This window comes from Triturus cristatus, chromosome 4_1 (assembly GCF_964204655.1).
Source record: "Triturus cristatus chromosome 4_1, aTriCri1.1, whole genome shotgun sequence".
NCBI classification, from domain to species: domain Eukaryota; kingdom Metazoa; phylum Chordata; class Amphibia; order Caudata; family Salamandridae; genus Triturus; species Triturus cristatus.
In genome coordinates this window covers 366,687,289-366,712,889 of record NC_140585.1, presented here as the reverse complement: position 1 = coordinate 366,712,889, position 25,601 = coordinate 366,687,289, and the positions used below count along the sequence as shown (strand labels likewise).

Here is a 25,601-nt window from a genome sequence, read left to right as displayed (position 1 = left end):
AGCTTGATGTTCTTTTGATAAGAAGTGCCATTAACAATCTACTTTGAAACAAAGACCAGAAATAAGAAATTTGCAAATGTTCACGTCACTAAATTTTGTTTAGTAACGAAGAGTACCAGAGGTAAGAGTTAATACAACCCTAAAAAAGCAAAAACCTTTCACTGCAAAATCCATTTCTGCTGATTGTTGGACTTTATTAATGCAGTTTGACGGACGAATAAAGTATTGTTGGATTGGTCTAATAATACTACAAGTGACACAATAAATTCGATCCATATTGGCACAAAACCTGAGTTCAAAAGGACTGTTCCCATTGGATGTTTTGTGTCCCATGAAGAAACATACACACAACATGACATAATAGTTTCTCAGGTCCTTTTCGTTGCTATAGAGTTAGATGGGGACTCAGTACTGCCTCGTGAAACTTAAGAGAAGAACGAACAGCAGCACCAATTGGTATGTAAGCATAAATTCCTATAAAGATTTCAGTATTTCATGAACTAAACGTACAAATACTCACATCACTCAAATGAAATATTTCTTTCAAGAAAAATAACCTATTGCACTCTATAAACTTCCCATGAATATTTAGGATGCTATGCTGGACCTAGTAATCTCTAAAACAGACCATAATCCCATATATAACCGTGTTCAAGATGACTGGTCTGACTACTATGCTATTCGCTATAATTTTCTTGATGTATCTAGGCCCAGGCGAACCAAGAGAATGAGACAAAAAAGCTATTAACAGCCTTTTTTTTATATGAAAGCATTAGATATGTAATATTTGCAGTGGACTTTGCACCACAAATCAATGTTAAAAATCAACAGTATTTGTATGAAGGTGATTAAGTCTAAAGACTGCAGTTTGGGTGGAGTGCAGGATGCAATCTCAGGTACCCATAAACCATTGAAACATAGAAACAGATGTATATCTGCCATCATTAGAAAAGCTCAAATCTAAATCTGTCAAAGCTGTATTTCTCTGGTACCGATATTGGATACTGATGCATTCAGTATTACTGCAATAAGTGATTTGCAATATTGCTTGTAATAGATTCTCTTACCACTAGATAGCCCTTCTTTTTCTTTTCTTCATTGCCCATGGAGCCAGTAGTTAAGAAATTATGGCAATCTTTGCAAACTTTGCATATTTTATTGCCGTCGTATTCAAGTGCAGCCTTGTAATCCGAACATTTCCAACAAACAACCTTAAATAAAACAAAAATACGAGGTGAAAAATTCAGATTTATGGAAGACAAATTACAACATATCATTGCTTGTTTTTGTTGCCCTAATGAGTGAGTGTGACATTGCTCACTGCACTGCTGAGTTGTCTCTGGCAGGTTAAAGTTTCTCTAAGCTGTAACAAAGTGAGTTTGCAAATCTCTAGAACATACTACTCTGGAGGCAGTTGTCTCAGATGTCTGCCACACACAGCAGATACCAAAAGGAAAAGGATCACAGAGGGCCTCATGTAGGTAGCCAAATACCGGTCGTTAACGGCCGATTTTCGGTAATTATACCGTTACCGACCGGTATTTTGGCTTTTGGTATGTAGGGGGAGAATTTCTGTATTCGGAATTTACCGATTCGGTAAAATTACCGAATCGGTAAAATTACCGATTCGGTAATTTTACCGCTTCGGTAAATTCCGAATACAGAAATCAGATGTAGGGGGACTGTGTGGTGTGTGTGGGGATTCGTTATTTACCACCAACTAATAGTTGGTGGTAAATGACGAATATGTGTGTAAATGCATTATTTTGCCCGTAGATGTGTGCAATGTGGCAGACACACATGCCCTCAGGGCATGTATGTGTGCCACATGTGCACACATGGCCGAATCAGGGGTGCAACAGGGTGTCAATGTGACACCCTGCCACCCTTGCATGTGCTCCCCCATTACCGAATCGGTATTTACCGATTCGGTAATGAGGCATACCTTCCCATCAATGGGAAGGTATGCCTCATTACCGATTCGGTAAATACCAACTCGGTAATTACCGAATTATTCCGAATCGGTAATATTTACCGACCAATTACCTACATAGCATTTACCACTTCATAAATAACGAATCGGTATGATTCGGTATTTATGAAGTGGTAAATGCAAGCCCACCTACATAAGGCCCAGAATGTTTAAACTGTTGTTCTAATGTGATTGAAGATTGATTAGGGGTTCCACCTATACATTTTACTTTTCCACATAATCCAAATTTGCTAATAATTCCCCAAAATTATCTGGGAAAGCACGCAAACATCAGTTACAAAACAAATGTTGTTTTCCAGATCTCTTTCCACCATATCTTGTAGACAGTATGGAAAACATGCAGCTAAAAATGCATACTTTTGATAATGTTCAACTTGAAACAGAGATATTATGAAGCAACAATGAACTTGTCAGCTGCTCAAAACCCGGTATTATTACCACTGAGTGTGAATTCTGAATGGATTTAACATTATATATGGTAAAGTAACTTCTGGGTATGGGTAATGTAAACATCTAAGTTCCTGGGGACATCCTACAAGGGGTCCTGGAATTGTAACAGAGTCAACCACTGTCCAAGATCCTAATGACATACAGGTGGGCTCCATGACTGGTAGGGTTACACCTTGTGGGTGTAAACAATCTCATCAATTTGCATACGATGTCTCTGTCTTTAGCACAATAACACACATAGCAGAGCCTTACATAAATATAAGAGCATTTTACTACAAAAACTTGGTGGGAACTGTTTACATATGGAAAACAGGGTCTGTTTTGCATTTTCAGAAGGGGGAGCACCAATACAAACTCCTGCAGAGGGGAGACTCGCAAGCACCTTAGAAGGAGGGGGAACGGGTCTTTTTATAAGGAGGGGGACCAGGCGAAGCATCTAACGTATGAAAGTGGAAGGAAGGGAAGCAGAAACACTGCTTACTTTTCCCAGCAAAGTGAAGAACTCCTTGGGAAGGGGAGTGGTTTTCTCAGAGTATGGGGGGGGGAGGGGGAGGAGGTTGGATGGGGGGATTTAGTCGAGAGCAAGTAGACAGGCTATAATATGGAGAACCCGTTGTTAATTCCCCTTTATTTGTTAAAGGCAAGTGGGTTTAACCGGGAAGAGAGACAGGCTGCAGTATAAAGGACCTGGTGTTAATTACTCCTCATTTTTAACAGGAACCTCTAGCCAACCGATATATAAAGAAATGGATATTATCTGCAAATAAGGCCAAAGGAGACCTACTCTATGATGTCTGCTGTGTGTATTGGGAGTAAACCCTAGAAAATATTTCATGGAGAACTCACTTTTGATTTGAAGAAATAAAGATACTGTAAAGAATGTTATGTTGTAATAATTACGCAGTGTTGTGAAGAAACATACCTGGATAAATGACCAATATCGATAAAAGAGAGAGCAAAACCAGCTAGAGGGGTACATTTATTCGTGGAAGAATAAACTTTACTTTTGGTTTTCCAATCCTAATTTGTCCCATGGGATCTTTACAATGCATAATGCATCTAAGATTATACATGGTATCATTACTACTGGGTGTGAATTCAGACTTTATAGAACATTATACATGTTAACATACCATTGGGTGTTGATGCAGAATTTATACAACTTATAACACCCTCACAAATTCCAAGAGTCCTGTCCATCACAGCAGGAAGGAATCATCCAATGGGAAAAGTAAAGCAGAGAAGCAGGTATTTCTTCTTTCTCAGTAGTGAATCAAAGGAGAGAATGTGGAGCACCATTCCATGAATAGAATTCTCTCAACCGCTACCAGAGTCACTGACCAGCATTTCTTTAACTTGATAGATATTCTCAACTCATAGTGCCCATGGAAAGGGGTCGTGATGTGCAACTGATACATACGCTGTCATGATTTTTCAGCACCTGCTGAAATAGTGCTCAGTTCAAAATATTTTCTGTTCAGTTTTGCAAACCCTTACAGATTACAAATCAGTCCATTAGCTTCCCATAACAAAGTGCAATATAAAAAACTAAAGAGGTTTTGATTCACGGTTACTGACATTACACGATCATGATGTAGGTAAGCAATTCTTATTCTAATCTAAAGAAAAAGTTGCCACTAAAAGTTTGCTTTACTTTATAGCACATTGACATAGTGAGGTTAAGGGGCTTTACTGAAAAACTAAACTTGCTGATGATCCCCCTCTTGGACTCCTTCCACACCTCTGAATTACGATGACGGAATAAAAACAGAGTAAGACATGTCCTATGGCATATAAAGCAAATAAAGAGTTTCAGGAAAAGACAGCCTTTCATAAAAGAATATTCACAGATTTAATGCTAAACAATTTAAGAAGGAATTTCACTTTAAAAACGCAGCTGTAATTTCAGCAGCTTTCAGAATAAGCTTTGCATACATTCAAATAGAGAATGTATTGGATGAGAGAAAAACATAGTTAAATCCTATTTTGTTAAGATCACGTGAGAACAGAATTTACAACGTAAACCCATGATAGTTTCATACATAGTACACTTACACAAAAGAATTTCTGAAATGTGAGTGTTAGACTCTTGGTTAGAAACTAATCTTAGCACTGTCAGTGTCTGGCCTTCTTGTAGTTTTACTGCCCTGTGTGATTACACCATTCCTTATAGGTGTGTTTGGTGGGCTGAGTGGTTGTTTTGTATGGAGCTGGATTGTTCTGCTGACATCATGCAGACAAGCAGCAACCTGTGATGCTACAACAGAAGGTTTCCCCACATTGCTAATTAGCAACCGCATATATAGTGCAAGAAAACATTCATTTGAAGGCACACTACAAACATGCAACACCTTCATTGAAAATTAACATACTGAGGAAAATGGCTGCCTATGTTAAATGTTTCTCAATGGAAAAATAACACAACAAGCCAAAGTTTAAATGTTGATAGCTGCAGGCCATTTGTGATGTGAAATGGATGAACGTCCCTTTTCAACACCGCTCAGAAATCAATCAATCAATCAATCAATCAATCAATCACATAATTTGTAAAGCGCACTACACACCCGGTAGGGTCTCAAAGCGCTGGGGAGGTAAAGGGGGGTGCTGTTACTGGTCGAAGAGCAAGGTCTTGAGTTGTCTCCTGAAAGTCAGCAGGTCTTCGGTTTGTCGAGGGGGAGGGTGTTCCAGATGTTGGCGGCGCGATGGGAGAAGGATCTGCCTCCGGAAGTGGTTCTCCGGATGCGTGGGACCGTGGCCAGGGTGTGGTCAGCGGAGCGGAGTTTCCTGTTGGGTACGTAGAAGGAGAGTCGACTGTAGAGATAGGCTGGGCCGGTTTTGTGGAGTGCGTTGTGTGCGTGGATCAGGAGCTTGAAGGAGATTCTTTTGTCGATGGGGAGCCAGTGCAGGTTCGTCAGGTGGGGGGGTGATGTGGTCGCGGCGCGGGACGTCGAGGATCAGGCGTGCGGAGGGATTCTGGATTCTCTGTAGTCTGCTGATGAGCTTGGACAGGGTTCCGGCGTAGAGGGCGTTTCCGTAGTCGAGTCCGCTGCTGACTAGGGCCTGTTACAATAAGATGCCGGAGTGCAAAGATGTGACGTAATCACATCTTGTAGCACTGTAAGATACCCAAGCAATGCTAACCTTCAATGAGCTACACATATAGCGTTATGTTACAGGGGTGCAATACACTTGATGCAATCTGGGACAAAATGTCACTCAAGTCCTACCTTCCTAAATTATATGGCCTACTGATTAGCAGAATAAGCAGTGGCATCAAAGAAAGGTGTAGGTCTGGCAGATGAGGTACCAAGTCTTTCTATGCTCAAAGCCAGTATGTAAAAAGTGTTTATGGAGTACTCAAAATGAACATTGCATAAACAGAGGTCTTTTAGTTGCAAGGTAAAGGACATTGAAATTTCACAACTGTCGTCTACTCACCTGGTGTTGGTTGCTCATAGGGCAACCAGTTGTGAAACTGTGACAACTGTCCTAGTGATTTGCACTGCCACGTTTTTTTAAATCATATTTGTGAAGGAAGCACACTGTTTGCTATTGTATTTCAAAGTACACAGAGGCTCTGCAATGTGGCCAAGAAAAATACTGAGCTTTTTATTGTCAAGGGTGCATCCTGTACGTTATTTTTTACCAGCTAAATATTGTCTAGTTATCCCATAATATGCACCAATGCTTCTTTTGGTAATTGTATTGCTAACATGTAGTTTATGTATCAATCTATTTCTGGGTGCTTGGTGTATTATAGAAAACCAGTACAGGTTCTGCCAAGTTCACACAGTTTCTTTCTTTAGTTAGGTACATTTATAAAGTGTTACATTCTCTCTCTCTGAGTCTCTTGGTGCTACCCAGAGGACACTGTCTAGTTTCGATTAGGATTGCAGGACGGATTACTCAATAGACCACAGGCCTAAGGACCTTGCCAGAACGTGTTTTTTACTTTTCCTAAACCTACTTAATATACATAGCGGACTACTGCTTCAGAGTTCTGAAGCGGCAAACCTGAAAGATCTTCCATCAAACTTCTTGGTTTTGCTTTGGGGATGGCGAGTAGGGTCAACGGTTGAGATCACAGATCTGGATGGGGACATCCTTTACAAATTCCTTATTCAGTAAATAGGGATTGTTATTGTTTTAGCTCTTTTTAACCATTAGTATTGCTTATAAAACAGACAACCAGCTTATCTTGACAGATATGATGAAGAGCTCCCAGACTTCTGTAGATTGAAAATGAGCCTCACAGTGGGATTCTGAATTATTTGTAGTTAATTCACTATCTTCTTGGGAAGCCCCAGGCAGATTTCATGGCAGAAGTCCAATCTGGACTGCAAAACAAAATATTCCCCGCTATGATCCTCTGAGAGAAAGACAGACAGGGAAATATAGGTTTTGAAATATGGAGACTGCAATGTAAAGCTTTTATTACCACACAAAACTGGGCATTAAAGTCCAAATTAGTCAATTAGGATGACTGGATAACGGACCACCTGCAGGGCAGCCGTGAGGATGCAGGCCACAGAGCGACTTTCCAGAGATTGTTTTTTGAGAACACCAGGATAATCTTCGACTTGAATGGGCTCAGTTTTAAGACGTTCATACCCATCCATCCCATTGAAGTATTCAGTGCTCTTTGAAGTCTGTCTCTAAGTGTTGCTTTTCGCTAAGGTTAACCACTGATTGTGTGTCATATACATAAATATAGGGAGTAACTTGAAGCCCATGAAACAGAGTTGCCAGAGGCCTCAGGTTGAATCGAATCAGAGAAAGAATGTAACATTTTAGCACGTTGGGCTCCGAACTATGAAGCCTCAGTTGAAACACTTGCCAGTGAACAACCCGGAAGGATAAAAACAAGAAAAGGCCATAATCCCAAACCCCACTTCACATAGCAGATGGAAGTGGACGTGGTGATCGATGGTATCAAAGGAGACTGAAAGAAAACACAACTGCCTTTGAATCCCTTTTGTTTTGCAACAGTCAGATTGTTTGCCACGGAGGAAGCCACTAGCCCCAACCCTAGCTCTGGGCAAAATCCAGCATGGGATTCATCCAAGAGGTGATTATATTCCACATACTGTTGCAGTTCCATTTGTGACCACGCTCTCTCAAAATGTTGCCACATATGGGAGCAAAGAAATAGGACACAAAATACTCAGGTCTTCAGTGTTTAATTTCTCTTTTTTTAGAGGGATTTTCTTTTAATCTCACAAAGTACCAATTCCTAAATCCAGGAAGGAATGCATACTCTCCATAATAAAGGGAACCATCTCAAGTCTAGAGTTTAGTATATGGGCAGGGCAAACAAACTAGGGGGAGCTCATTGGCGTTGTCTACGGAAACTTGAGTAAATTCAGTGAATTTGGGGGAGCTGCTTTATGTCCTCACAGTATTAATACTGCTAAACAACTAATAACCACATTAAATGAACACTAAAACAGCACTATATGAGCTATCAGTTAAATTTAACATCAATGTAGCCTTCCAATCAAAAAACGATTTCAATCCCACCGGATTTTTGGGGATTTTCATTCAACGAAGACTGACTCAAGAACTTTTCTCTGCAACCAGCTGTGCTTCTATGGTTAAATGTAGTCAGTGGAAAAAATAAGCAGGAGACAGGCGTGAGGAACTTTTTGACTGTGTGCAATAAATAAGTAAACAAATAACTATTTTTTCAATGAGTTAGACTTCATTTGAATGCTTCACTGTTCGAGTAGGTGGTTGCTATTAAGCATGCACTTCAGATATATCATTTTTTAACAAAAACACAGAGTGTAATATCAAATTCTGTTATCATATACCGAGTGTTTTTATATGGTTTTGCAAAACTACTGTTTAACATTCATAGTTTACATACAGTATGTGTATTTAATAGCCATGTACCATACTGAAGCCAGAAGGTACCAAAATGTCTTTTCAATGTTCACACATTAAAAATGAGAAAGAATATACTGTTTACAGCTTTTCTACACTTGCATCGCCTAGGAATCTGTGTAAACACTTCTCACAGCCTGCTTTGGTGTATATATTGAGTAGTGTATCATTTTGTTACCATTGCTTACACTTTAGCACACTATTAGTGATGTAGAGTATACACTATATTATTTTATGTCAAGATTCTGCTTTCGGCTTTACCACAGCATTACCAGACCTACCTTCAGTGCTTTTTGGCAAGTGAGTCAGTGAGTGAGTTGTCAGTACAGTGTTCACCTCAATCTTCATGCCAGGACTTAAAAGCCCTAAGAGAAATGAGTAAAGGACAGTCTACCCTATATGAGTGGCCCTGGGAGGTCCATGCTAACAGACAAGATGAAGTAGGACGGCCTTGCAGATAGTAGAGTGGTTAGCCACCAGGAGAATCACAATCAGCAGCTGCTTCCATAACTGTCAGCCTGCCACCCAGATGTGTATGTTTAAAATGTGGGACAGAGAGAAGGGATGAGAAACCTGAGTGGAAAAACACTGGTTAACATGGTGGGAATGTCAGGCATGGATATGTCTGGATGCATCCCTAGATGAGACAGTGCGCAAGGAAGAACAGAGATCCTTGAATTGAATATGTTGCAAGCAATGGAAGTTTCTGTCAGCTTCAGAAATCTGCTTGTTATGTCCTTGCACCCTGCAACTTCTGGATCAAGCACACAGAAAGGCCCAAGGAGTAAATGTTGGACCGATCAATGCTTGAGAGGATTGCCACTCCTACTACCAGGGCTCACGGGTGCTGGGGCACAAATGAAAGGGGTCATTATTAACAGCTCCATCTGAAAGACTAAAGATGCTGCAACAGAATTAAGCTCATCTTTTAGTTTAAGCTCTGTATGTAAATAGAACCCATGACCATCAACCTTGGCAATAGGACCTGTTTCAATGAGCAGAAAGCAGAATTCCACAGACTGCCCTGGTCCAGAATCAGTGCTGATTTTGAGCTTCAAGAATTTCTGCTCATCCAGGCCTAGATAGCTGAGAAACAGGCTGGGAGAGTGTTCTGTACCTCAGATGAGGGCAGTTAATGAGCAGGATCAGCTGAGTTTCATTAGCAAAGGATAGTTTCAGCAACACAAGATTTAATAATCCTGAAAAAGTTGCCTGTAATATTTGAAAAGGATGGGAAACAAATAGGGGTCTTGGCAACTGTACGTGTGATCTCTTGTATTAAAAGGGAGAACTCACAAAAGACTGTTTGTGGCCTGACAGGGAGGAAGAAACCAAAGACCCATTACAGGTTGAATGCCATCAGACAATGTTTTAAAATGGTGTGATCCATTATACTGTATTACAGGTGTTGGAAAGGAATATTAGGCCTAAAGTGAGGCCCCCATTTAACCCCTTCTAAGTTATCTAGCAAGGTGACCAAAGAGGTTTCCATTCCTATCCTCGGGTGAAAGCCCACCTGAAAACATCAAGAAGGTCTCACATCTCAAGATCCAAGAGCTAACGTGCAAGGCAGTTTTGCCTGATTTTAGTGACAGCTGGTAACAGGCCTAAAGTTGGAGCAAAGTAAAGGTTTCTAAATGCTTAGCATAACCACTGTTTGTGTTTTATTTAAGTGGATTATACTATAGTTCCTTCGTCCTTGTGCAGAGGACAGTAATTAGGGTAAACTTGCCAATCTGAATTAAACTTACTTTCCCACAAGCTCGACAATGATGTCTCCTTCGTGTCAGCGCATTAAAAGGCTCTTGGCATTCCTTACACATGGTCACTTCATGGTCCCGCACCCATCGTGGAGCCCTCTTTCCAAGCTCAGCTCTCTAAAACATAACAATACATATCTGTTACGGAAAATAATTCTAAGACTCCAATAATATAAAATTTCTGTCTAGAACACCAGCAACATAACATTTTTAGGGAAAATTATTATTTCAATTGTGTGTGAGCATTAAGAACTGTATATAAAAAAAAGGGCAATCCACTGATGGCACCCAATAAAGCACCATGTCATCAGTTTAAGAATAGCACTGAACAAAAAAAAAAAAACAAATACAAAGAATGGGTCATATTTAAGAGGAATCATAAGTGGGAGTTGCTAAGTGATTCCTAAAGCCTTGATTCCATCTTATGAATAGAATGGGTTAAATTTTACTCTTGGAGACTGTCTTGACACAAGGAAACAAGACAAGGAGATGACTGGCTAAGGTGAAGCAAATGTATCTTTTTGCTATCCTCAGATTGCTCTTTTAACACCTAGTCTTATAACGCTGTTGTGAAAAGTCCAGGTTTTTTGTTGTGCATCTTTGGCATTTACCATGATTTACTCTCAAAGTGCAAAAAGTATCTCAGATTCCTCTGTAAAACAAATATTCTCACAGCCGTTAACTCATTAATGTCCAAATTCAAAGTTAACCGGTAACAGGAGGAGGAGGAGATACCGTACCCAGGTTACTGAATTCAGATGGTATCTCCATCCAAATTACCAGCCATTCCAAATTTCTAGGCCCAAAATGGGTAATAACATGTCAGACCTACGATTACTGGTCCAAAACCACAGGTGGCTCCTGATTCCAGATCCGTTTCACGCATATTTTCATCCTGTTTGTGTAGGAAGAAAATGTGCAAAGAAACACATTTGTTTTTTCTGGGTGAAACTGGGACTTGGGTGGGTAATATTACCCATGGAGGCATCACGCCACTGCACTCAGGCTCTCAGTGGGCTATATGTCAGTTTGCACCTTTTCAATTGGTGAAGAAGGAAGATGAGCTGTGTTGTAGCACCTCTGATATCAATCTATGATCACCCTCCTGTGTGATCAGAGTACAGTAAAAAGAATCCGTAGATGAAGGATCAAAAGAACCTAGCCAAGAAAAATGGGGGATTCACCAATTGGGTGAAAGACCACCTGTACTGGTAGAAAAGAAAAAAATATTTTCTTGAGTTCCCTCGCTCACCCAGGGTTGCCCCTAGGTGACTTGCTTTATCATTGGGGCCATCCCAAACATCTACTGCTTGGGGCGTGCTGCGACTTGCGGAGTTACGTAGGAGCACTTACTTTGTGAGGATATGTGTAGTGCAGTGTAAGGGGAGTGGTGTAAGTGATGTTTAAAAATTACCCAACTAGTGAGCTAATGTTTTATTCCTGCTCCTAGTTGGAAAAGATAAAAAGGGGTTAATAAAACGGAAAAGTAACTTATGTAATTACAATCCCTAGTATTGTGTCAACATGTTTCAAGGTATCCCCTAAACCTCTTCTTCAGGACAACAAAGGGACCAGCCCTTTGTGTACCACTCCGTGCAGTACCTATAATAAAGTGAAATATAAATTATGAATGCACACCTATTGCGTGAGCAATGGGAAAAAATATACATACGGTTGATTCTGAACACGTAGTATTTATTTTGTGGCAAAAATACGCCTCATGATCTGTCTGGGTGGAGGGACCTGTAGAAACCTGTACTCAGCAACCCTCCGTCATTACGACCTATTCATTCCCAAGGCAGACCGCAACACCACACAGCACCTCTTCAGTAGAGAAGGATGGCAGCCAGTGAAAGCTCAATGTAGCAAACTCTGTGTTGTGTCCCTCTGCACTAAAGTTTGGAATTGTTCCCATGTGATTTTAATTGGTTCATGAAAAAGCAATGAAAAAACATTCTTACGATAAACTAACAGGGAATCCCTTTTTGGGAAACAAATTTGGTTTTTTTAAACTTCAGAAAGACATTTTTCCCCCTAACAAATCTAGGTTAACTGCATAACAAACCCAATAATAAATAAAGAAATAAACATATATATTCCTTCAGCATGTTATAAATCAAACACCATAGAGGTTCCTCCTAATGTTGTATGGTTCATTCTAATCAAGTAAGACTGTGATTTTCAACAACATAGGCGTCAAAATGTGGGGACTTGGTCCATGCTCATCATCAGAATATGTTGGCCCAATTCCTGGCTAACTCACAGTGTGCCATCAGGACCCCTTAACGTAACAGGGTACTGGATGGGGTCTGCAACCTTAGGACATAACCACTCCGACTCCCTCAAGGAAAATCTGGAAACAGATCTACCCTATCATAGTTACCATAGGCACACCCAAAGAGAGATACAAAAAATTGCAAATTAAGATTTCAAACATTTACTGAAGCAATTAGATTCTTGGTTAAAATACATGAGCTGCAATTATAAGTAGAAGGAAACAAAGCATTGTTACCAGCATTATAGGAATGGTGAAGAAGATGTCAAATTTAACCATTATAATGTTGCAGTGATTATATGAATACATATCATAATGACAGTCCTACCTAACACGGACTCTATCCTAAAGAGTGTAGCAAGAAGTGCATTCTTCAAGATCTCGTGGAGCAGCTTAACTCCCCATTTACCTGTTTGAGTGATGTATCCAGAAGCCAATCTGGTGATTTGGTGTAGAACAGGCCACCATCCTTTTCAGGATAGTGATGGAAGTCAGCACAGCTGGCAATCAGTCACAGATGAACGTCCAGAATTATCCATGGAAGTGCTCCTCTGACGAGCCAAAGCTCAGGAGCTGTTTATAAAATCAAAACCCATTCCGTTCCCACTGTGTCTGAGGTCCTTTGCCAATATTATTATCTGTCTCATCAGAGCTGTCTCCAAAAGGACAATAGAATACAAAGGAAGGGTGCTCAGTGTACTTTATCCTTGAACATGATGTAGTGTCATGAGAAATCGCTTATGGAGAAATGTGCGTTGCCAGCAGAACGCTTTCTGAGTACGCTATCACGTACATGCAAGGCATGTTAAAAGTCACCATCTAAAAAAGACGTCAAGTTTAAACATGATTTTCTAAAATGGAAGCTTTTGTGCACGGGTCCTGTTTAAACCCACAACGCTAAGAGTAAGACACTCAGGTTCTTGTACTTTGGCAGGTTTGTTTTACATGTACCCAGGAACAGTCTATGGCTATCAGTCATAAAATAGAGTGACATCTAGAGTAAGAGTAATAGAGCATCAATTAATAATGAGTAACTCACAGAAATCTCAGGAGGCGGATCTTCACATTCCTTTGTGGCAGCGGTTTTAAAGGTTTCATTCCTTTGCTGAAAAGATTCTATCGTCATCTGAAAAGCCTAAAAAAGAATATTGTCTTAAGGCAGGAGACATTGAAATGAAAGGAATACTGCAATCTTATGGATGAATCCTGATGATTAATGCCCACCTGTGTCTCCCATTATTACAAAATTAAGGCGATGATAGCCACAGTGTAACTCTGGGCATAATATATACACTCTTAGGTATTCGCTCTTCGGCCCATTGAAGACCAGTGCATAGTCTCAGTTGCACATAGTTCTTAATTGAGGCAAGAGGAGTTAGAAGATTTGACGAAACCTGTGCTTACTTTGAATTGGTGGTTCCAAAGGCCCTAATTTTTCGGGACGGACTGATTTTTCTACTATAGATTTTGACACAGAACAATAGAGAGAAAGGCAGAAAAAGGGATAGGCAGGGCGAAGTTAAACACAGGAAAACAGAGATGAAGACTGAAAGCAAGAATGAAACAGAACCTGCAAGAGTAAGATAAGGGGACACTCACTGTAGACATGGTGGAGGAAAGAGGTATGAGGTGAAATCACGACTAGGTAGCGGCGGTGGTGCGCTTCTTGAAATACAGCGGGCTCCTGCACTTATTTATTTATTTTTTAAATTAAGCACTGGATAAAACAACGTCAGTGGGGAGCTGGGTTAAACAGCTGTCACACAGTGGGTTTCTATGCAATAAAGAACTCTACATGTGATGTGGTTTATTGTAGAATATTTACTGTGGCAGATTCCATGGGACCGAACCACGAGTGCCAGGTAAAACGACACAAGGCATTGGTTGTGAGCAGAAACCCATCATAATGGTCGTTTTGGAAGTGAAACAAATTAGGTTTTAAGTGGAGATACTGACAAACAGCACAGCATGCAAGAGGATCTACAACTGGATAAGTAGTGTAGGAACGTGGAATCTGACTGCATGGTTACCCCCACCTTTTTCTGGGTGTTTTGCTGGTTTTCGACTTAGTTTGACAGGGATCCTGCTAATCGGGACCCCAGTCTATCTGCTTTCTCCCTAAATTGATTGCATGTACCTTAGGTACACTCTAGATTGGATTCTGGGTTACCCTTATAAGTCCCTAGTATATGGTATACTATGCAACTAGGGCATAGGTACCCCAGAGGCCTCTCAGGGGCTGTATTATGTATGTATGCATGTATTATGCCACCCCTGGGAGACCATTCAAAATGACACAACAGGTCTGCTACAGCAGCCTGTGTAAGGTGGTGCATGCACTATATCTACTCCATATCACTGCACATATAAACCTATCAGTCACCCATATGGCAGGCCTTATCAATCCTGAAGGAAGGGTGCTGGGTTTTATGTGAGAGGGTGCACCTGCATGAGCAGAGCCCCTCTGCAGCCTTCGGAACCTCTATTCCGGGGTTGTTTGTGATGCAGCCAACCATATACTCTTAAGTGTATTATAACCTCGCCGTAAATGCTAACTTTAAAACGGCTGCATGGAAACATGTCGTGTTTGGTGTCAAACACCTTGGAATCATACCTCCACACCAGTAAATGGTGTAGGAGGTATGATTCCACCCTCCTAGAGGGAGAGATATGACAACATCTGTACACCCGGTACCAGCTTAACAGAACCCGGCATCACAAAATGGATGCTGCCAGTCACAGACACGAGTCTGCCCTCCTGCTGCTGGATGAAACTCCGGCAGGGGAAGGCTGGACAATAGGTTTCCTGTTACAGGGAGGTATGACCACCTCCCAGACAGGCTTTAGTGTATTGGGGCTGGGTGGGTGCACTCAGAGGGTTTTGATGCCTGCACTGGGGGCACATTTGGTGTCCCTGTGCATAGTCCAGCTCAAACAGGTTGCAGGAGCCATTTGCTCCTGATCTGGCGCGAAACTGGACAAAGGACATGGGTGTAGCCACCCCTCTGTCCTGACCCTCCCATAGGTAGGTCCCCAGAGTTTGTCCCACCCCTTCCTTGGGTATAAAGTAAGAACCCCTGACTACAGGATTTTAGATTTACCTGGACGAAACTCTGCTACAGAAACCAAGTACTTCGACTATCTACACTACGTTGGATGACTGAAGAATCTCCCTTGGATTAAAGGAGTTACTCCCCTGCAAGGGAGTCACCTTAAACGCATCTGACCGGTTTGTATCTCCCGAGCTACTGAGGACTCCGAAGATTTCTTCAGCAAAGGAGGTGGACCCGTACCCCTGTGCACTGTGTCCGTTTGCAGCAGCAGATGCTTTTTGGCGATCCCTGAGGCTGTACTATGGGCTACTTGTAGTCCAGACCCCGAGCAGTATTTCCACTGAAGCTTTCCGGCCTACACTCCACGAGTGGGCTGGTATTTTGTGATTCAGCTCAAGGTCCCTTCGCGATCCCTGGTCCGTCGACCTGTGGGTCCCTGAGAAAGGAACTTTAACTTTAAGTGGGCTTTCCTGGTCGCTCCAGATGTGCCCTGCTCTCCATCGCTTGGAGAGTCCCCAGGACCTTGTTGGTCCTCACCAAAGCATCTTTCCTCTAACCGCGTGGGTTGCAGTTGCCAAGGCTTGTTGGTGTTCAATCCGGACACTTACCGCCCCCCCCCCCCCCGCACTCGACATCCTTCGTGAGACAGCTCACCTGCAGACTTTGGTCATCGTCAACGTCTCCTGGTCCCCGTGGCTGCAGAGTCGAGCTTCACCTCTTGTCACCTGAAACACCCGACATCGGTGGGCATTCGTCTATCGTGCCTCTGGTCACTGCCAAGTGACCCAGACTCTGTCCCCTCTGCTTTCATGTTCTTCTCAGCTCCGATCCAGGCTTGGATCACACAGAACACTGCTCATCTTCCCGGAAGCAGCACTTCTTCGCATCACGCCATTGAAATCAACGAGTGTTTCCGACACCATTTGACCCCTATGCACCCGGCTCTCCTGGGATAGGTAACACGGGTACCTCGGTACTCTCAAGGGTGCTGGCCTTAGAACCTTCTATGTTCCAAAGGGTTTGCTTGAAGTCCTCTCCTACGTGTCCTTAATCTTTAAAATTCCAACCATGACTTTCCCATGGAGTTGTACGGAGCTTGCGCCTGAGTTCTCACACTGCACGCGTCCTCCGTGGGTCCCCTGTTTCACTACCTTGGGTGGTTCCTTGGGGTCCCAGCGATTCTACGTGCTCTAGGCACTGTGTATAGTCAAGTTGTGGTTGTTATACCACTTTCTTAGTATATGGTTTGGTCTCCCCCTGGAGCCCACTGTGTATCGTGCTATTTACTGTCGTTCTAGTGCTTTAATATTGTGTGCCTTGTTCTCTAATTTCATAAAGAGGTTAGTAGAGAGTGTTTAGTAATAAATACATATATTGTATATATTCCTTGTGTGGGTCTCCTTTCATTTGGTCATTCAGGAGGTTATAATCTGGTAAACCAAGCTGCCTTACATTCCTTCAAGACTTAGCCTGAAGGCTGCTCTCCATTGCTACCACTAGGATAGCTTTCAATAAAGGTTGTCTTTAACCTAATCATCAATAATGGTCGTTTGGACTGGTGCAATGTGCCCACTTTAACTAATGGACAGCATATACCAGGCCAACTTCTCATAACATGAGTAAAGGCGAGGGACCTGGTTGCTTTGGGTGTTTCCGTGTACACAGCATGCACGAGGACTCCCCATCAGATGACTTTATATGACGCAGTGGATGGGCTGAGGTGGGAGCTTTCACAGCACCCCTTAGTTCAGCCAAGTGCCTGTGGTTAGTGTGCACAAAAAGAGATGAAGGCCGACAATTCAGGGTCCGTCTGACCAGTAAAATGGGGGAACGTGTCTTAGGTATGTGAGGACAAAGCACTCAATGACGTAAACAGCTTCTGAATTAGTCTGGTTGTCTTGTCTGTTTTTTTTGTAATAACTTTGCATTGGTCTTGCATTTGCTAATAACGACAGCTTCACGACGTGGCATCAAATGAAGTTACCCTGACAAATTCCACAAGTAAAATAAATGTAAATAAAAAGAACATCGCAAAGCAAGGGCATTCGGTGTATGTGTCCTTTGATACTTGTGGGACACAACTCAAAAGTCCTACACGTGCCAAGTCACACACTCTTCTAATAGCCGCACAGAGGCAGAAATAGCAGGACATGAATTCCCACTTACACAGCTCTGTATTTACTACCCACATCATAAAGATTTATTATTGAACTGTGGTTAATGACACATAATAGTCAAATATTTCCCTGACTTTAGTGTAGGTTATATCGTCCAACTTAAACATAGCTTCATCGCAATCGAGACAACTATCAAAACCTTGTCCAAGACAGCTCTATGAACAAAGCAATCACTGCGCAAATCGATTAGAAATATGCAGATCCTAGGTTGTAAGCTCAGCAGGGCTGACTTCGCCTTTCATCCTTGCAGTTTGAAAAAAATGAGTAGTAACATCTTATTTGCAGCATTAAAAGACAGCATATCTGTAGTGCTTATCTCCAGTTAAACATAATCATTGCTAGCAGAATAATTATATTCTAAGTGTACAGATAAATTCCAAGATACCACACAAGGAGAACCTTTACAAAAATTCTCTGTTGGGCAACTATCCTAGCACAGAATTCAGATAGTTCAAATCCATCGCAATCACTTTAATCATGTTATAACCTTTTATGCCACGTGATGTAGCAACATTATTATCTTTATCGACATGGGTTATGCTGTATGTGTTGGGCTACAACAATGATCTACCATTCTGTAGAGTCATCATGTCATTTTAATATCAGTCTTAAAGCCTGAGATGCAAGTGTTTCCCCATAAAATCATTTAAAAACTAACATGGGAAAAGTCAATAAATTAGAATTTAATGTGCTAACACTTGCAAAGACCGGCATGCACCACAAGTGTTCATGTGTTAACAGCAATTGGCAACCCGAGGGAAATACATTGAGATGTCAAAGAGCCCCTCATGCATTGAAATGTAGGACCTCCATTGGAGGTGGAAGGATACACCCAAACAGTCAACAGGATTAGTTGAAAGAGCAACACGCCTCTGGGATGAGCCAAGTAGTAACTGACAAATTCACAAGCCAATGCCTGGAAGAAGCTGGTTATAAAAAAGCCAGAGGTTGAACGAGGCAGACCCAGAGCCCATTGCAGGTAGGAATGGAAACAATAGGCCTGTTCAATCAGTTGTGCTGTTAAAAACAACCCTAATGACAGAAGGCACGAATTATGAGACTTATGTTTTACTCTGGTGATGACCGTTTGGTTAAAAATAGATGTTAAGATTTCATAACACTATATAGACCCTCTAAACTGAATCTATTTTAACAAATCTAACACAGAGGCATCCTTGGCCTACCTATCCAGAGTGTAATGCTTTCCGATAAGAGATCTAGGGCAATTTTGTGTCTCTCGCCATATCAAAATGTAATTTGACAAAGGGCAGAAGGGTGATCTTGGCACTGCCGGAACAAGAACACTTGCCTCATTTCCTTACCTTTCTGCTAATCCTAATTCCTTTGAGTGTCCCACATGCAGCAGTAGTCCTTTTTATTAAATGTCTGCCGAGGAAGACAATCACAGGAATCCACAGAGCACTGCCTCCTCTGTATCATGTTCAAGACCTGTGTGTACTGCCTACAAGGAAGTCTACTTAGGCACCCACCATACCTGGCCATCAAGGTAAGGCCATGAGTAAAAATGTGCGAGATGCGCAGCAGGAGCTTCGCAGACCGGACACAGTAAATGAAGGAAGGCGAAAACCATACGCCTGCCTTTATTTTGCACTTCAAGAGGCCATGGGGCTCCGCCCCAGTCCACCACACCTTTTCAACTCCTGATACAGTGAAAACGGTGTTTGCAACCAGTATAGCCACCCCGTTACCAGACTCTCTGAAGAGAGCGTTAGCTCCCTCTGACCCTCTCCCTCTTCTTCTTCCTCACATTCTCCCGACCTTCTCCATTTCTAAAGCTGACATGCCACACCCCCTCAAAACATTATTCCCACTCCCTTCCCACCTGCCCCATATGGCAATCCCCTCCTACCCATTCTAGATTACAATCTCTGCAACTGAACCTCCCTGCCTGCTCTCCTCAGCCTATATGCCCTGCAGGACCCATGCCCTACTAATCCATTGTACTATGCTCCATTGCATTGTAGCTGGGTTCACTTTGTATGAGTCACATTCATAAACATATTGTGCGAGTGACGAGCACTCACGAGTGCATGGCCTTGACACTAACTTCTGCACCGGCGGCCAGTGACCCCAAGGTTTTCCCTGCATATGGCAGAGAGAGCTTCAACGCTTTGACATACATAATGTAACTTTTCGACTAGTTCTCCATGGCTGATGGAAATTGTTTGCCACACTCAATTAAAGTAAGATGGTAACCAGATTTCCAAATTCTTGTTGTATGATGAAAAGCTCAGAATATCTCTGTAAAGAACATTTAATGTAAAGACATATTTTGGTCATGCTCTGCACAATGGATGCCCACTTAAACAAAAAGAGCTGGATCTCCAACATATTCCACATTTCACTTGGTCACATTCAGATAAACATCTCTTTGCAGAAAAAGCTCAAGTGATGTGCATTAATTTACCTTAATCCATTCTTCTTTGTCGTGCTTGGTACTAACAGGAAACAGAAGAGCGAAAATCAAATGGCAAAGTGAATAAATATGCATTTTATAATAGTGCTTTTGCTATTTAGACATACAGGTACAACTGAATCCAATATGGAAACCTCATGAAATGCCATTTCAACTATGAAAATGAATTAAACACGAGGCAACTGCAAATTGACCAAATTCCATATTTCATATAAATCCCTTTACTTACCACCAGCTCACAGTATTCACCAAAGGGAAAAAAACAAAAATCCCATGAGAAGGGGCCTGGTTCAATAGCTAAATAAGTATTTTGTTTAAACCGATATCTAAAGTGCATGTTACCCTTATATAATATCCTCTTATCAGATACAGTGTTAATGCTCCTTTACAGATTTGAATGCACTCATCTGGTCTATTGCATATTATATTTTGGTTTAGTTGCTTTCCACTATGCCTTATTTCTGTGCGGTTTCACAAATTCACTACCTTTTTGTAAAATAGGTTTTTAAAATGTTAAGACAAGTGAAGGAGAGTGTGACTTTTAATGCATGTTTGCATCGTACAAACACAGACATACCTGGCCTGCAGCTCTAGGGTTCGTTCCTTTCCGGATACCTGGAAGGTGTGCGGATAATCCTCGTTGGCAGTTCCTATAACTTTCATTCCGTCTAAACCAATCTGTGTACGGACTGAGTACCTTGAGCCCACTAAGCTGAATTTGGGAACGCAGTATAATAGCATAGTGTTAAACTGCAAAACAAAAAGAAAGATAAAAGCAAAGCATTTAGATATGCATCATACAAAGTTCCTACCAAGTAAAAAACAAAGTTAACAGAAGTACTGTGTGTGCTATAAAGGCGAATTTGAATGAGCAAGATTACTTTCGGATGATGATGGAGGGCCATTCGTAGGGTATGGTCTGTAACGAACACTCATGGGTGTAAAATACATTAAAATTCTGAAGGGTACACTTAAGGAATGTTACTGTAAAATATTAATCTCAAATTCTTACTGCAAGCGGCGGTTGTTTCTATTGTTTGTTATGGATGAAGCCACTGTAAACAGAGCATGGAGGAATTTGGGACAAGGTCAGACATAGGAATGGTAATTATACCACCCGAATCATTACTGCTTTTGAGAGATTCTGCAGACCTTTGTGATTAAACTTGAAACATGGAATTAAGCCAATTTTACCAAACTAATGCCCGCACAGAACAAGGAAAGAACGGCGGACACCTAGAAGCCCGCAGTCACATAGTGGCGGCATGTGTGTTGGGCCTTTCGAGTAGATTATTGTTGCTAGACAGAAACGTGTTCTAGTTCTTGGCCTAACTGTGATGATTATAATTTTTCCATAGATTCAATTAATTCATTTTATGCTCAGTATCTATATGCAATTTTAACCTGTTTATATGTAGGCTCCGTTATAGACTGAGAAAATCACCACTCAAACGTTCCTAAATTTAGGGAGTCTAAATTAAATGGATGAGGAGCAACCCAATGATGAAACATGCCACCTAGGTTGTAAGGTGAGGGTTTTTGACCTTTTTTAGAAACATACCTAGATTATGGACTTTGTCATTCCATTTAGGGGTATTACATACTTATAGGTGCAGCTTCTATGTCTGGAATGATCTGTTTACATCTTAATTGCCTGGTTGAATGCGGCTGGGGGTCCAAGCGCAAGAGATGTATATAGAACTTAATCAAAATCAGCCATCTGGCAATTTAAGGGCAGCCAGGGAAGGGAGTTTCTACACCGGGCTTGCCCTTTGAACTTCCCAACACTTCCTTTACTACCCCAAGACTCACAGGCCACAAAGATCACTGGCAGGGACTGATAGCAAAACATTTCTGAGTTGTGTGTGCTATCGCTAGTTTCCACTAAAATGCAAAAAACGTGGAGTTTATTCTCAAAGATTTCGATGGAAGAGCTCTGTAAAATAATAAACAAATGCACCCAACATACTATTTTGATAATCCAGTGCTAGCAAATGTCATAAAAGCTAACTTCAATATCATGGTACCTTACTGGCTCACATAAATAAACGCTCAGGGATGCAAGGAACCATCCCAAATAAACCGAACGTAGGTCGGTTAAGCTCAATCCTAAAGAAGAATAACATAGACCAGAATGCATGGCTAAATACAGGCCCACGATAACCAACCTACCATGGGGAGGGAAGGGAAGCAACAAGTTAATACCCATTAGGTTTACAAGCTCCCTGAATCAGAACTTGTTGCTAGTAGAACCTCGATCAGGATTAAGAGTTTATTATAGCACAGAATTAATTGGCAGTGCTGAAAATCTTGATGACATCCATCATATACTCCATGAAGGAAAGGCCTGCCTGCAGGTGTTATTTGACTAATAACCCACTTTTGATACAGCAGACCATGGTAAGTTAATCAATACTCTAGAACACAGAATGACACTTAGGAATACAGTGGTAAATGGTCAAAGACACTCAGTTGGTCAAGTTTGGAATACATATATCTCAGACATAATTGTTGAGATTTGGAGTCCAGCTGGGCGCCACCATGCCCCCGTTCTCTTTAGTCTTTACTTACAACCTCTAGGTCTCTTACTCAAAGATTCAGAATTAAACCACATCAGTACATGGATGAAGCACAACTATGTATAAAATTGTCATTGATTCAAGACACCACCGAGCTACAGCATGAACTGGAAATATCACAAAACTGGAGGAGAGGAACTGTCTGAAACTAAACCTGAATAATTCTCTTACCTCAACATTTGAAAAATACAAAATGCACTCAAAAATGAAAAAGGCATCAAAAAACGTTCCTTCACAATTAAGGTCGTCTAGCCTTAGGATAATGAGAAACATGAAAATGTGAAGCCCCCCGTCTTACCAGGAAAAGGTATCGCTCTTGTGCAGATGTGTTCCGTGCAGCGAGTTTGAGGATTTCTCCTTCCTTAATGAGTTCATTCGAAGGGTTGACAATGTCATATTCTTCTCCCAACATTTCATACACCTCCATGAGCTTCTTCAAGTTTTCCTACACAGTAAACAATGGGAAGGTTTTATAACACAGCACATTTAAAATCTATCTTTAGCCAATTACACCAGGCACACACAATCTTTGCCTTTGTATATTTAAATGAAATGAGACCACCTGCGAAAAAGGAAACATTCGTCCAAACCAAGAATGATTAAAAAAATCATTGGTAAACAATTACAAAAGTGGTAATACCACCAACAGATGTCTTTGAATTTCCAATGTTCAAACTTCAGCTGCATTATTTGAGAGCAAGTTTACATTGAGAGGATTACTTAAATTATCCCCTGCAGTGAGTCGCAGCAAAATCCCTCAGGGAAGGGAGTGTAAAATATCAAAGATGCTATTTTTATTGGTTTCTGGAAATAAAATGTCATTGTGAAGAAAAGTAAAAGAGAACTCAAAAACCTCAAAACAGGGAGCATTAACGTTAAGAAATTGATAGGTGTTGTTTTCCTTTATGGCTTTTTTGAAAGGATCATTGGTAAACAGTATTGCCTGAATTCCACCGACTGGTTTACTGTATCTGCAGTCCATATTGACTCACTTCATCAATAAACAAATCTAATATTGGAGTAGACGGAAGATATTACAAAGGACACTAAACACCGTTAGCGCCTACCTCTAAAATTCTTATCCAATCTACTTATTAAAACACAGGCTTCTCAATGTAAAGTACCTTTGATTACTGTATCTGCAGTCCATATTGACTCACTTCATCAATAAACAAATCTAATTTTGGAGTAGACGGAAGATATTACAAAGGACACTAAACACCGTTAGCGCCTACCTCTAAAATTCTTATCCAATCTACTTAAAGCACAGGCTTCTCAATGTAAAGTACCTTTGATTATTGTCTCCTTTTTAACACACACTGTTTTCATATGGACGTTCTAGCAAAACGCTCAATGTGTGGTAGTGCGTACATGTGTTGTATAAAAAACAAAATATACATACTAAAAACATACCATTTTCCTTATTGCAGTGTTTGAGTGAGTTGCTGCAGTGGAAATGATTTCCAAGGACTCTGGAAAGATGAGAGACATGGTATACGTTTACCAAGAATTCGTCTTATATTCTGAAAAACTGACCATACACTACGAAAAGGAGTTAACACTTTTAAATATCTTTATTTTAATTAATTACAATAACACATGAATGTGCAACATGGAGCAAAACCTACCACAACAAACATATCTCCTGATAAAAAGCCAACCCAGTTACTTCATAGAATTCATCATGAAGCATCATCAGCCTAAAATGTGAAGACCTGAATACGCAACATATAAAGGAATTTAACTATAAAAAAACATAAGCAGTGTTTCATAAACGCATGCAAAGAGTAATCGAGAGCAATATTTTTGGATGCACAGATATGCTAAAAAATCATACTCTGTCCAATCAGCAAAATTCATCCCGATTAACCCTAAAACACACTTTAGAACAGAATAGGATTTAGCAACCTCCCTGTGCAAATAATGCTATTCTTTGCTATATTTTTATGCCTCTGTGAGATTAAGTGATCATAGCGACCTCTACTGGAGAGGCAGTGAAACAGTCTAACAAGTACGATAATATTTTAGAGAGTTAACAGTGCTTCTCAATGCAGGGTTGAAAGTTACAATGGAGCACCATAATGAAATGAATGTAACTTGTTCTTGAGAGTTTATGAATTGTTCACAGTCCTCTTTCATCTGCTAAATGTTATCCCTCTTATGCTCTTGACATTTTATTTTTATGTGGAAGGTATGTTTAGGACATCAGCCTACTCGTCCTGTGGAAAAGTGGATTTCCCTGATCAGTTATGTCCCCTATCTTGGACCCCAACGGTTCTATATGCATGTTACAAGTACATGTATGTTCTCTCCAGTTCCAGTTTTGAAGACGCAAATACATGTGCGTCCACCGTCAATATGTTCTCTGTCAGATCCGCCATCAATGGGCTGGATAGTCAATTCCTAAGTAGGAAAGGCCACCGACTTTATATGGCTCAGTTACTCCATTTTTACAGTTCAGATGAAGTAGGCCCGATTCTGTCCTCAAAGCCTTTCCCTGCTCTCTGTCTCTGACAAGCGTCAGCTTGAGCTTGCATCTGTATCCATGAACTTTGTCCTATTTCCTGTGCAGCTAACGGTGCCTGCCTCGGCCAGTTTAGCCGGTCTGCCAAGAAGCTGTATTTCACCTTCGAATTATCTACTTTGCTCTTCAGCCGATGCATTCCTGTCTAGTGATTTAGGTAAACATTTCCTTTAGCTCTCGTGCAAAGGGCTGTCCTCCTGCAAGTAATTCATAGCCCAGTTGCCATGGAAAGTTTTCTGCCTCTTGTATTTCACATAGACACTTAGGCGTTCGTGCACGCACACAGTCAGTATAGAATAGATTCTGTTCGAAAGTCCTTCAGTCCTTCCTTGTGGATAACATAGTTCTTTAAACATAGGATGTTAGATATGATTTAGGATTAGGTTGACTTGACCTCTTAGACTTTTCGTCTCCACACGTAGAGTTAGTGACGAGGTCCCTTCACCCCCCCTAGTTACACGTCAAAT

General features: G+C 41.1%; 1 protein-coding gene across 5 annotated transcripts in view; it reads right to left on the bottom strand.

The window, feature by feature from the left end:
• Positions 1–25,601, bottom strand: part of FGD4 (FYVE, RhoGEF and PH domain containing 4) — a 597,812-nt gene that overhangs the window by 41,387 nt on the left and 530,824 nt on the right. For all 5 annotated transcript variants that reach the window (XM_085652397.1, XM_085652400.1, XM_085652401.1 and 2 more), the window contains exons 9-15: positions 24,024–24,082; positions 22,909–23,055; positions 20,609–20,781; positions 20,023–20,053; positions 13,404–13,499; positions 10,081–10,206; positions 1,068–1,211 (exon numbers count right to left, since the gene is read on the bottom strand). In XM_085652397.1, coding sequence (XP_085508523.1) covers positions 1,068–1,211; positions 10,081–10,206; positions 13,404–13,499; positions 20,023–20,053; positions 20,609–20,781; positions 22,909–23,055; positions 24,024–24,082 — 776 coding nt within the window. The remainder of the gene's footprint in view (positions 1–1,067; positions 1,212–10,080; positions 10,207–13,403; positions 13,500–20,022; positions 20,054–20,608; positions 20,782–22,908; positions 23,056–24,023; positions 24,083–25,601) is intronic.